The 14,656-nt window shown below is 37.5% G+C and overlaps 1 protein-coding gene across 1 annotated transcript in view; it reads left to right on the forward strand.

The window, feature by feature from the left end:
* Nucleotides 1–4,187: 4,187 nt before the first annotated feature.
* Nucleotides 4,188–14,656, forward strand: part of lpgat1 (lysophosphatidylglycerol acyltransferase 1) — a 61,754-nt gene continuing 51,285 nt past the window's right edge. Inside the window, exons 1-2 of the mRNA XM_056481270.1 lie at nucleotides 4,188–4,582; nucleotides 5,747–5,999. Of these exons, the coding sequence (XP_056337245.1) occupies nucleotides 5,762–5,999 (238 nt within the window). The 5' untranslated portion in view covers nucleotides 4,188–4,582; nucleotides 5,747–5,761. The remainder of the gene's footprint in view (nucleotides 4,583–5,746; nucleotides 6,000–14,656) is intronic.

Consider the following 14,656-nt stretch of genomic DNA (forward strand, 5'->3'; position numbering starts at 1 on the left):
AAACCTTGAAGATTTTGATGTTTTCATATGATAAAACAGAGGCCTCTGGTGGTCTAAATATGTACTGCATTCATGAATTTACTAAAATCTTTATTCTGTTTTTATTTTCTTTGATGTTTGTTATTACTCCTATGAAACAATGCAACGCTGGTGATTTTTTTAAAGCAAAATCTAAATCTAAACCTTTTTTTCTTTCAGGAAATGCTGTATATGAATTTCCTTCATAATGTACTTATATAGTAAATTAGTTTAGTTGGGTTTTGTTTGATGTACAATTACCTTACCTTACCTTATCAGGCCTGCTCTCAGATGTTGAAGTTGAACCTGGGTGGCTTCCAGTTCTTTAATATTCATCTTTCTGGACCTGTCTGCTGCTTTTTGACAAAGTTAACCACAAGATCTTCCTGTCAGCCCTCATGACAACGGGCATCAAACTTCAGTTTAGTGGTTATAAAAGTTGAAATCATCAGGTAGGTCATTCAGGGTAACTTGGAAGAGTGAGATGTCCAAGTCACAACATTTAGCTACTGGGATACATGGGATAACTAGGATCTGTTACTTAAAAACATGCAATTTCATAAGACACTCAACTCAATCTGTTATTCCAGTCTGATGATTCAACAGCTGCTAACTTCTATGCATGTCTGCTAATCTTTTTTTTATGAGTGATCTACCATTAATTGATTCTGAGATTTTTAAAACACATCAACATTCCCACTTGAATCAAGCTAGTTTTTAACAGCAGATGGCACTGTAGGCTATTTTTTTTTTAAACAAAAGATGTCGCTGTATGGTGCAGTGGCTCAGTGGTTAGCACTGTCACCTCACAGCAAGAAGGTTGCTGGTTCAAACCCCAGTTGGGTCAGTTGGCATTTCTGTGTGGAGTTTGCATGATCTTCTCGTGTTGGCATGGGTTTCTTCTGGGTGCTCCGGTTTCCCCCACAGTCCGAAGACATGTGATATAGGTGAAATGAATAAACTAAATTAGCCGTAGTGTACTTCTGTGTGTGAATGTGATGTGTATGGATGTTTCTCGGTACTGGGTTGCGGCTGGAAGGGCATCTGCTGCGTAAAACATATGCTGGATAAGTTGGCGGTTCATTCCACTTTGGCTTGACTCCTGCCTTGCGCGTAGTCGTGCTTTTATACTTCTGCGTGCTTGTGTTGCTCTGCAATAACACTTCCGAAGCACTGCAAGTAGCTAAAACTCGCTCATTCAGAGGCGGGAACTGGAGGGCTTGCAACAACTTTAATCATAAGGTAAATACAAAACAAAAGTTTCCAGGTGTAGCTTCTTCACACGACTTGACACTTGTAAACAGTTGCTCCATCGCGACTGTCAGCATTGGCCGCTCTTTTTATGAACACTACAAAGCATAGCCCCCCCTCCCCCTAACTTTTCGTAATTTCCAGCATGCCACTCCCTGCATGGCACCTACACATTGGGGATCCTCCCACCTCTGCCTCACCTACATCTACCTCTGCCTACATTTTTTGAGAGGTGTGCATCAGCATCGTCGTACCATACGCATGCACTTGACGCAGAAGTATAAATCAGCCTTAGGCTAAAGGAAAATGAATGAATAAATGTCACTGTATGCTAATTTTTAACAGCAGATGGCGCTGTAGGCTACTTTTTAACTGGACACACAAATGCTCATGAGGAAGAGCACTTGTGCATGAAGTTGAGTTATGTAAATTGGGTTTTGTGTTATGAGATTTCACAACTCACTACAAAAACTAACTTTATTAAGGATTATTTTAGGTTCAAGTGTTAATTGGAAGGAATTGGATGCAAGCAGAGTGCCATCTGCTGTTAAAAACTGAACTCAGCAGCAATTCAAGAGAGAATAACGATGCATTTTGACAACCTCAGAATTCATTCATTTTCCTTCGGCTTAGTCCCTTTATTCATCAGGTGTCGCCACAGTGGAGTGAACAGCCAATTATCCAACGTATGTTTTACACAGTGGATACCCTTCCAGCTGCAACCCAGTACTGGGAAACACACATACACTCTCACATTCACACACATACACTATGGCCATTGTTGCTTACTTAATTCACCGATAGCACATGTCTTTGGACTGTGGGGGAAACCGGAACACCCGGAGAAAACCCACACCAACATGGGGAGAACATGCAAACTCCACACAGAAATGCCAAATGACCCAGAAGGGACTTGAACCAGCTACCTTCTTGCTGTGAGGCAACAGTGCTAACCACTGAGCTATCGTGCCGCAACCTCAGAATTGTTTTAATTAATTATCGCTGGTTTGAGCCTCGGCTGGGTCAGTTGGCATTTCTGTGTGGAGTTCGCATGTTCTCCCCATGTTCGTGTGGGTTTCTTCCGGGTGCTTCGGTTTCCCCCACAGTCCAAAGACATGTTGTATAGGTGAATTGGGTAAGCTAAATTGTCCGTAGTATTTGTGTGAATGAGGGTGTGTGGATGTTTCCCAGTGATGGGTTGCAGCTGGAAGAGCATCCGCTGCGTAAAATATGTGCTGGATAAGTTAGCGGTTCATTCTACTGTGGCGATCCTAGATTAATAAAGGAACTAAGCCGAAAATAAAATAAATGAATTGATTAATTCATTAGTTGAGAATCGATTTCTTTAATGATTTATTGTCACAGCCCTACAACCTTCAAGTTTCTCTGGTCGTCTAGGCAGAACAACTATAACTACTTCCAGGAATGCCAAGAAACTTGCAGTTGTTACTGGTGATTGGCTGAACTTCCCAGACCAAAATGCCATAACTGCCCGATCCGGCAGATTTGCCATATACAATATCAGAAGCATCAGGTCCTTCTCATCTGAGAATGCTGCAAAACTCATTGAACAAGTTCTTGTGCTGTCCGGTTTTACTATTGCAATGCTCTCTTGGCCTTTTAACCAGGACTATCAATCCTCTGCAAATGATTCAATGTGAATCAATGAGGGTGTAAAGAACCAGAAAAGATGCATGTCACACCTCAACTTCATCAACTGAACTGGTTAGCCATAATCGCTCGTATTAGATTCAAGGCACCCCTTTACTGAATTTACTGTACAGTATGTGCCTTCCGCAAGCTGAGTGAAGTTTGGTGCCTTCTCAAGGAGACACACAATCTCTTTTCAAGATTAAAAAAATAAATAAAAAATTTACATCCGAGCATTTACAAATACTCTCTTTTCTATCTTCTTTTCTATCTCTCTGCGCTAGAAAAGTTTTCTTGTGTTTTAAAGTGCCTTGCCATGTGTATCACTTTAGACTAGTTGGGACTATGGGTATAATATATCACGGTTTGACAGTATTGTGATTACTGCTCTAAAATATATTCTTTTTAAATGTCTGGGTAAAAAACTAAAACTTTTCCCCTTTGAACACAATATATTTTATTTTGAGAAACATTTATAATATTTTGGAGCAGTAAACATTTCTGGTTAAATAATTCAAATGAATCAATGACTTCTGTCTTCATTTCAAAAACACAGATTTCTTTACAATTTAAAATGGCATCTTTGGATATCTTTCTTGCTGAGATACTGTTGTCCTAAAAAACAACAATAAAAAAAAATTCAAATGAAAAATCTTACACATACCTTACTTACGGTACAGTAGAACATTTTTAAAACACTTTTCCAAACCGCAGTATACCTTCAAAACAGTTATCGTCCCATGCCTGGTTGAGACTTGTTGCTCTTTTGTTGGTGTTGGCTGCCAATGTCCTTTACATGCTATTTTTGGCATAAACTATCTGCTAAATTATTAAATGTTAATTTTATTATGTCATTCAGACAACTTTTAAAATGAACAAACATTTATATTTTGTAAGGCTTGTGTGTTGTTGTTGTTATTGATTCATTTTTGCTCACCGAGATCACCAATGTATAACTAATGTTAACTAGATGGATGGATGGATAGACGGACGGACAGACAGACATAGATAGAGATAGAGATGTTGTTTCTGAATTGCCCACATGGGGGTCATAGTGACCAACTTTACAAAATAAAATGTCAGCTGAATACCACTGAACACCTGAAAGCCTTTAGTTTCATTTTGTGTCTAGATTCTGTTTCTCTTTTAGTCTATTCTATACTACAGTGTGTGTACTTCATATAGTTTGTTTTTTATATTAGACATCTTGTTCTTCAGCAGAAGAGTTGAGTCGGTGCCGGTGCGCGTGCACTCACTGAGTCTGCGCGCGCCCGCGGCCTGTAGGAGGTCCAGAATAACGGAGCCAAAGATCATCATCATCCTCATCCCGGAGGAGAGGCCCAGTGAGTGCATGTCCGACACGCCTCATCCGGAACACAAAGATGAGTTTTACGAGTCTGATCTCAGGCGTGTGTCTTTGATTCGGGATTTGAGATCGCAGATCCAGAGGTTCGGCCGCGTGACTCCAACAACATGCGCGTGTGTAACTGAAGCGCATGCATCCGACCACCAGGACACGGACTCTCGGAACCGAGTCACGCCGTGGAGCAGACGATCTCAAGCTCTCGGGTTCACTGATCACCACCGTCCGCTACATGTGACCGAACCGACCGTCCGTCCGAACCTTCTGCAGCTTCGCCAGCAGGCTGCGCGTTAGAAAACGGTGAGAAAACACTTTCACGTGAAGATTGGAGGATTAATAACATCAGAATGTATCAGGTCATTTATATCATTTGAAGCGTTTCTATAAATCTGGATCCATGTTTTGATCCAGTCCGCCTCGGGTGGGTAACGGATCCGTCAAGGACTTTAGTCCAAATCTCATTAAATACCCGAATCAACCAGACACCGGCCACTTAACATGAAGGACAGACAATGGGAGATTAGATAAACGTGAAAACACACAAATGGCGATACAAACAATCAAACAAAGACATAATGTGAAAACAACACGAATCATGTAATGATCAGATGAGACCGTTAAACTGAATTAATGAACCGAGTTTGCATTAGCTTAGCATGCTAACACAGCAGCGCGTACACAGACACACTTTCTGTTTTATTTAACAGCAGGGATTGTACACTTCACGTTTTGTTCATTCATTTACATGTCCATGTTTGAATTGGTAGAAATGTGTGCATATTTTAGAGTAAATTAGCTATGTTGTTGAAGCAGAAGTTAATACTCTATGTAGCGTGCTAGCTGCGTTAGCGCTCTCTTCAACACCTATTTTAAACATTTCACCTTCATTTAGCGGAAATATTCTGACTGACCCTAAAACAAATGAATAAAACCACATAAGCAAAAATGACGGAGGTGGAGGGTGTTAAACTGAAACAAGCCCTGGGTGTGCTATCAAAGGTTATCTCGGTGATTGGAGATATCTGCCGTGTTATAGATAATTATAATAACAGTTATTTTTATTATTGCTGACCGCTTTATTATTGTGACGCACCCCAAACCAGGACAAATATAGAAATGAGCATGACAGTGGAAACTTGAAGTGGAACTTGGTCACTTTGGTTAACTTGAAGAGGCTTATCGGGAAAGACAGTTTAATTTGAAGCAAAGTTTTTCTTTGTTTGTTTTGCATGACACAGATATCAAAGTCTAACTAGTTTATAGGGTGTCATTATGAACAGGCACATTCATAACAAAGGTTAATGCATGGGTGTTAGTAAATCAGTTCAAATGCGTAAGCTACACCTCTCTCTATGTTTCTAGAGTTTATTTCTAATTTTTTTGACAGCTCATTTTGTGTTACTAGCTTCATTTCAACACATCACGTCATATAAAGTATTGAGATTGTATTTGTTGTTGTTGCAGGCAGGACAGTACAGTATGGCTCCCCATCTGGACGTGGCCCGCAAATTGGTTTGGATCTTAATCAAGTCGCTGCTCCGTTTTTCCTTCATGTTTGTCAATAACTGTGTCGCTATCCCGTCCTACTGCCTCTACCTGATAGTCCTGCAGCCTTTAAGAGTTCTAGATGCCCAAACGTTCTGGTACATCGAAGGGGTCATGTTCAGGTGGTTACTGGCGATGGTGGCGTCCTGGGGCTGGTGTGCAGGTTACACAGGTAAGAAAAGCAATTTCCTTCAATCCGCTTGTTAAAATATTACATAAGGAGGACCGTTTCCGGGTCCAACTTTGTACTTGCTTCAGTTCTCAATCACTGTCTGACCATTTTAGGTGCTGATATTAATAATTAAGGTTGTACTATAACTTTTGGGACATGTTATTCGAGATTTACAGCTTATTGTGGTTGTACATTAGAAGGAATTGTGGTTTGCGTTTGGCATCTGAGAGTGTTTGTTTATTCAGAGTTGGACTAGGCATCTAAACATCAGCGCAAGGCACTAAATGTTCATTTTCACTGCCTAATGGTGTAAAACAACCTTCCAGATCTCCAAATTTCAGTCAGCGTCTGCTTGTGGCGCCAAAATTTGACTGCTGAGTGCAGATCTATTGACTGTTTTTCATCTTTATTGACTCCTGCACTGTAGGGTTTCCTGTGTTTATATCGATCTCTTTATTTTCTTTGGGAGACAAGTTTGATTAAGCCGTTCCAGCGTGTTTCTTTTGCCTTAATAGAGTACATTTGGACAATAATACGGTGGCAACCTCATGGGAGGGCTTTGTTTACCTCGCATCTCTTCTGATGAACCCACACCATTATTCATTGGAGACTGGAAGTGGTCTCTGTTGCTTAGTGTGGTTTGGTACAGGTATCGATTTGAATTGGTCTTTTTCATTAGAAAGGTATTTTGAGTTTTTCTTTGAAAAGCCCATTTAAATTTATGGCTGGCTTTGTAGTAGGAGAGGTGTTGTGCCCCATGCTTACTCATGAGCTTTTTATGGGTAATTTCATTTGTTGCATGCTGGCTCCAAGTGTAGTAATGGTGTTGATTGCACACAGGAAGCTCCAGACTGATTATGCAAATCATGAGATGGAGGTGCATGGACTGGTACAGTGGGCCAATCCAAAAGATAAGACAGTTTGTCAACCTTTTGCAAGATGACAGGTACATAAGTTGATGTTACTCTGCCACAATTTCAGTCACTGCATTTAAAGTAAAGGGAAATGTACTGTATAAAGATATATCACACCACCATTGATCATGTGCTAGATGATATATCACAAGAAACCAGCCACGATATGTCACGATATTTGTAAATGGAGGATAATTTTATCAACAGCACTTATATTTTATGGAATTGTAACAGCTGTCAAACAAGCTTAAATGCTTATCTAAGTATTTTGAGTGCATATTCCTGACAAAGCAAGCAGGTTATGTGGTTGTAGTAGCCCAAGAAAGCCTAAAGCACTGACTCGCAATATCCTATCTAGTACTATCTAGCAAAGTTAAAGCAGTTCTCGTGTAGCTTCCTGTAGACTTCTGTAAGCTTCTGAGAGAGGTTGGATGTCTGGAATTCACAAATACCTTCATGCCATCTTGGACAGACGAGGGTACCCATATGCCTCAGATTTCCACCATTCCAGTGGATCATCTGTCAGTGACTACGTTTACATGGACATCAGTAATCGAATTATTTGCTTTAATCTAATTAAGAGAATAATAAGACTAAGGTGTTTACATGAGTTGCTTTTTGAGTGTTACTTTCGTGATCCCGTTTTACATGTTATGCACATAATTCGATTAATGTCACCGCGCTGTCCGCATTTCCTCTGGAGTTTCATGTAATTTCGGGTGTTTAATTTATAATTTGTCGACTTTAACTGCAGTTTGGCACTTTCACTTTAATTCACAAACATTTTATGCACGCCCTCTGTGACAAAGGAGATATTGGATGCAACTATTCACTGCTGGAAGAGTTCTGTTTTAATGGAAGTTCATACCGCATGCTGAATGGAAGGAAAAAACCTCCACATTTCACAATGCTGTGGTCTGCACTGACTCGGTAGGTGCAGAGAGTGTCGAACAGCCGCGTGTGTGTGTATCTAACTGTCCTGTCGCAAAATGCTGCGAAAAGTCCTACATGCCGTTAATAATTCGATTAAGGTGTTTACAAATCTGTAATGCACTTCAATAATGCGATTTAAAGTCAGCATACTCCACACGTCTTAATTCGATTTCTCTTTAGTTCGATTATGACCTTAATCTGATTAAATTAATCAAAAATCGCTGTTTACATGGTTAACTCTTAATCAGAGTATTGTCTTAATCACATTAAAATCGAATTATTGGTGTACATGTAAACGTAGTCACTAAACTGCCCAATCTAACAAGTGAACATAACTATTTTATGTATCGCCAGAAAAGTGGCTTATTCATTATAGTGGGATTGCGTCAGTTTAAACGTCGGTGTATCTCTGATTTGTTATTGATATTGTACTTCCACCAAATTAGTAAACAGCTGCAGTACAAGACTGCATTAAAAACATACTTTTTTTTTTTGCCGCTTTTTTAAACTACTTACTTAAAATGAGGTAAATTATCACAATTCTTCAGTTCTTTTGGGCACAACTTAATTGTTTTATGTTCAATCCATTTAAATTTGTAAATACAATTAAGGTAAATTAATCGATTTGTGTTGGGACAACATAAAGGAATTGCATGGCACCCAGAATTTTTTACAGTGCATGAATGAATTAATTAATTAATATCTTTTGTACATTTAAGTAAATATCAGAACTTGAGTGTTTAGCAGCTGGAAATATCTTGATAATTGTATATATTTTTTTATTTATTTTTTTGGTCCCACCCATAATATATAGCACCAAAGCTTTGGGAAGCATGGTGATGTGATCTGCAGTAAATTTCCGCTCATTTTGTGGAAACTTCAAACACACAAAAACCCTTGGAAATCCCTCTAGCTTTGCATTATAAACAGAAGTTTTAACTGCATTCATTAAGTCGGCGTTACTAATAAACACAAGACTACTCAATTATATGACAGAATGGTTTATTTCAAACACTCTCAAATGAAGTTATGAAGCGAGTTCGGAGTATACATGTTAATAAGTGATGGATTTTCACATGCAGCATTTGCTAAACAGAGCCGTAGTTCAATGAAGCTACGCAAACAGCTGTTAGTATCACAGAACGATTATCTTTTCATTATCTTTCGACTAAATCTGTTTTGAACATGATTTTTGCATAGCTTGCCAGTGAACTACGACTCTCTGGATGTGCTGGAGATTGTCTTTTACCAAACAAGTAGACCAGATTGATGGCAGCTAGCTCTCTGCAACTCTCACATGGTCACCCCCTGAAGCTAAGCAAGGCCATGCCTGGTCTGTACCTGGACGGGAGACCACATGGGAAAGCTATAGTTGCTGTCGGAAGTGGTGTTAGTGAGACCAACAGGGGGCGCTCAACCTGTGGTCTGTGTGGGTCCTAACGCCCCAGTATATTGATGGGCACTCTATACTTCTCAGGGGGTGCTGTATTTCGGATGAGACATTAAACCAAGGGTCCTGACCCTCTGGTCGTCAAAAATCCTTGAATGTCCTTCGAAAAAGAGTACGGGTTTAACCCCAGCATTCTGGCCAAATTTGCCCACTGCCCTCTGTCCATCATGGCCTCCTAACCGTCCCCATATCATAATTGGCCTAATCACTTTTCACCAATCAGCTGGTGTGTGGTGTGCAGTCTGGCGCAATTAGGCTGCCATCGAGTCATCCAGGTGGAACCTGCACACTGGTGGTGGTTGATGAGAGTCCTCCCCAAGAATGTGTATAGCGATTTGAGGGTCCAGAAAAGCACTATATAAATGTAAGGAATTATTATTGTTTATTAGATTTAGCCATAAAATGGTGCGCAAGTATTCCATGAGTACTTTGATAAAGTTAAAGATTAAGCAATGAGAATACAAACGTATTTGTTACAGTATCCCTAAGAGTCTGTCCAAATCACACAAATTGACAAGTAGTCAATATGCCCTTAAATATTTAGTTCTAAACAGAAATGTTAAAAATCTACTAAGAAATAATCAAGGAATGTTCATCATTTTAGCTAATCAATTATAAATAGAACAATTAACTTAAATGTATCAATAAACATAATATGGTGTAGATAATTCTATAATTTTTTTTGAGTAGGAAACAAAATCTTGTTCTTGGACTGTTTTGATTTGATTCACAGTATTAAATCTAATTCGCCTGTTATAACAGTTTTTATTTTTATTATATTTTTTAATTTTTTCACACAAACAGGTCTATCTGTAAAGGTCAAAACATAAATTGAATCTCAATAATACTGGTATTCTGGATATTAGATAAGTTGCTAAACATGTGTCTAATAGGGTATACGCCGAGCTAGTGTTTTTCCCATACTGAAACTTCCGGTGACCTGTTATTGTGAATGTTTTTCCATTTTTATATGGTTCCTTTTACAGCATCGATGTTGTAATGTAATTAAAACACATTCAGTTAAATAAACTTTGGCATTCATTTAGTTGTTCAAGCGTAAAACGAGACAAAAAGCTGTTTACTCGCACGTGCCCGTCATAATCGGCAGGCTAGCGCAGAAGCTTCATTAAATATACTGGGGTCAAATAAATGCTTATATTATAAAGCCATGGCGAGGAAAATGTTATTTAATGCAGTGATTCTTGTACAATCTGAGACCCACTTTATATCAGATGTCACTCAGCCAGTGGAGATCGCTGATTTTTAAAGAAAACAGACCTTAAAAGTGACGATTTTTGCATTGGCATACAGTTGACCGGAAGCGCTTAACCCAGGCAAATTCAAAGTCCTATTAGCATGCTTCGCCATATACCCTATAGTTGCTACACTGTAAAAGATGCTGGGTTCCACACAATTTCAACACAAATTGGTTGTTAATTTGATCGTTCTTACAAATTTAAGTGGATTGAACATAAAACAATTAAGTTGTCCCCCCCAAGAAATCTCAAGTATTGTGTTGTTTCAGCTCATAAAAAAAAAAATAGGTACATTTTTCACTTTTATGTTTGGTGATGGTCAGAAATTCGTAAACTTGAGTGATAAAGTTTCATTGCATTTCACAAAATTAAGACATATTATGAGTATGATGTTTATTGCAGCTTGTACTTTCTTCACCAGTCAGTATTTAAAGTTTGATGAAGATTGTTTAAAAGCGCCAAATCTGGAGCTCTTTCTTTTTTTTATTTGTCTTTCTGACTGCAACGGCAATGCCTACAGTTTTAGGTTACGCTAAACGGCGAGCTAAATGGTCACAAATTGGGATGAGCAGTGTTTTCAAAGCTACATTGTTGAGTGCTCAATTATTATTGGTGTTTTTTCCTATTGAGTACCTGCTCATGTAAAGCTGAGCTGAGAGTCACATGTCCTCATCTTCAGTTTAGAGGTTGTCCTTGAGTCCTGTAAGGAAAAGCAGGAGCATATATGCATTCGTCATCCAAGGTCAAAGTCGTTTGTCGTAGTTTCACACCTGGTTAGAGCTTTACACATGCTGCTTTCATACACTGATAAGAGGATGACCTGATGAAACAGGTGGAGATAACTGTGTGTGGCAGAAGTCAAATGTGTCGTCAAAGCAGGCATAAACAACGGAGAACTTTTTGGAAGTGAGCTCATTTAACTAGTCACCGATAGTTAAACAGTTGAGTTTTACCATTTAAAAAAAACTATTCAACCGCTTAGCTTAGCATAAATCATTGAATCGGATTAGACTATTAGCACTCACAAACAATTCTAAAAAGAGTATTGATAGTTTCCTATTTAAAACTTATAATTTCGAAACCAGGCATGATCAGACGGTCTACCAGATGTTGAATTGGACATTCTAGGTTGACACATTCATATTTATTAAATAACGAAGAATCACCTAAATGTAATAACTGCCAGACTGCTCTCACCATCAAACATATTTTGCTGGAATGTAGAAGTTTAAATTCCGTTAGACAGAATTTTTATAAGGACTTTGATGGACATTTTGAAAAAGGTACCACCAGGAAGAGTTTTACATTTTCTTTTATCAAAAATAGAACTGAAAAACCATATTTAACTTTGAATAAATGTTTTTGTAAATTTTATCTATTTATATTTTATATATTTGTTTTAGTAATTTATTATTATTTTTTTTTAATATATATAATACGAATTTGTTTTTATCATGTAATAGTTTAATGTATATCCATTTGGCCACGAAATAGCCATAAGTTGCTGATGTGGCAATAAATATGTAATAAATAAATCCTATTTAAAACTTGATTGTTCTGTAGTTAAATTGTGTTTTTAGACTTACAGAAAAAAAAGGTCGCACAGGTCTTATTTTTCCGATGTTCTTGTAACGCTACATCTAATGCTCATTTACATTCTTTTTTGTTGTTGCTTGGTTTTCGTGGTGTTGTAGTTCTTTATTTCACTAGTCCAAATGTAATTTGCGGTATTACAACTACAAATGAGACCAACATGCAATAGCCAATCAGCTTTCTGTTATTGAATTCAGTGCGCGCTGCGATTGTGATGTCATCGCTGTGTTTGCGGAGGTTCACTTTGGGCGGAGCTCATGATATTTTTTGAGACTCGGGCGAACAGTTCACGCGGCGCCGCGTTTGATTTGAGTTAAATGTGAAACACTTTGAAGGGATTTTGTCTGAAACAGGTATGACTGTACAGACATCTTTATGATCCGTCCATGCGTGAGAACGTAGGGAGAACCAGATGAACAATGATTCTTGGCTATTAATTGCAATATCTGCAGGAAAGGAGGAAAGTTTTTGGAAAAATTTTGAAAAACTTGAGGAATAAGTTTGTTAAAACAAAAAAAGAGGCCATGCAAAAGTGGAGACCCAGGTGGTTTTATTATTACAGAATATGTTTTTGCACCATTCATAGGTTTAACACTGATGTAAATATTAAAATTTTGAATTTAAAACAATTTAATACAAACTAAAATTAAGTAACAAATGATGTCTTGGATAACTGGAAAGGAATATTTGATCGGTTTACAATATATTGATGCCCAATTTTTTAGGCTTTATTTGAAATAATGGTCAGGAATGTTGAACCATCATTGCCTCTTTAGCTTAAGTAGAGGACAGAAGTTAGCCAGACAGTAGTGTGTGAATTGTGGAGTGGGCAAAATAAAAAAAAAATCAGTATTTTTAGTCCGTTTTGCTTTTTATTTTTGCCATAATAAAATATATAATTGTAGAGCAACCCATGTTCTGTTGCTATTAATATTTAACTTTAATAGGTAGAAGTGTCCGAGATATGAACAAAAGCAAGTGATGCATCAAAGTTTGATTTAAAAAATCTTGAATGGTTATAAAAATCTTTAAAATCATTATAATAAATAAAAAAAATAATAATTTAAAAAACTATTAGTTTAAAAATCTTCAATGATATTAATGATATGACCTAATTCTGGAAACTTCCTACTTCTCTGTTTATCTGTCTGACTTTACAGTGGGTTTCTTTTGACCGCCCTCTGTCATTTTAAAGAATATCTCAATGGCGAGCACGTCAAGTATAAAAGCCTCGTTCATTTTGTGAGGTGCGCAATGCGGTGCCAGCCTTAAGATGTTTGTTTGTTTGTTTTTCTTTAGTTCAATAGTGTATCTAACTTGTCCTTAGTACTGTTCAATTTAAATAAATTTTTTTACAATTAATTTCTAGATTTTGCATTTTTTCTTTGTATATGTGTGTTTTTGAGATTGTGATATAGGTCTTAAATTTAATACTTAATGGTCTTAAAAAGTCTTAAATTTGACATTATTATATAGGCAGAAACCTTGTAAATGGGAACCCTTTAAACAGGAAATCGTCAAAACTCTTGGAATTCTTTTTTTGTGAGATGCTAATGGTCTAATCCGACTCAATAATTTAAGTTAAGCTAAGCTAAATGTGCTCCTGCTGTACCCAGAGATCGGCTGAATAGTTAGAAAATGAGCAAAACTTTTTTCTACTTTTCTTTTTTTTTTTGGAGTGAGATTCTAATGGTCTAATCCAAAAACGTGGAGTGTTTCTTTAAGGAACAATGCTTTTAGAAATGAAAACTACTTAAATTATGGCCCTGTGGTTTCTGTTTTTGTGTGCAGAAAACATTGAGAGGTAGTGGAATACAGTCAAACAAATGGAATTAGCAGCTAATGCGGAATGTCACGGAAATTGTGAATGATTAAATATGAAAGTAGTTCTGAAAGAATAATCAAACAGTGATGTGGACCAACGTCTGACAATGTTTAACCACTAGAAGGTCTGTTTTAATGTCTAGTTTTACTTGGAAACTGTGATAACGTGTATTACAGTTATACCACAGAATATACCTAAATTAATAATAATAATAATAATCATTTAAATTTATATTAAAGTAATAGACACACCGTTGTTTTTCTATGTCTTAGAGCTTTGACAGGAGTTAAAAGCAATTTGAGGGAAATCTGCTGCCGCCTTCAGTATGGCAGTAAGTGTCATGTAAAATGGTGTTCAAACTTACATCAGTTGCATTACACTGATTAAAGTAAACCCTTTACAATAAGGTTATGTTTAGTTGATGTACTAACATGATCAACAATGAACAATACTGTACATTTATTACATTATTCATCTTCGTTATTAGCCCTTTTCACACATGCAGACCTTTCAGGAAAATTGCCAGCAATTTTCCAGAAAGGTCTATATGTGTGAATAGGCCCTTTTTGAAAATACAGGGAAATTATTTCTGGCAATTTTCCGGAAAGAGAAATTGTAGAAGGAAAATTGCTCTAAGAACTGAACACGAATGGATTGGTTAAAATCAGCTGTCAATCACTCAGTCA

Source organism: Danio aesculapii, chromosome 20, assembly GCF_903798145.1.
Source record: "Danio aesculapii chromosome 20, fDanAes4.1, whole genome shotgun sequence".
NCBI lineage: Eukaryota > Metazoa > Chordata > Actinopteri > Cypriniformes > Danionidae > Danio > Danio aesculapii.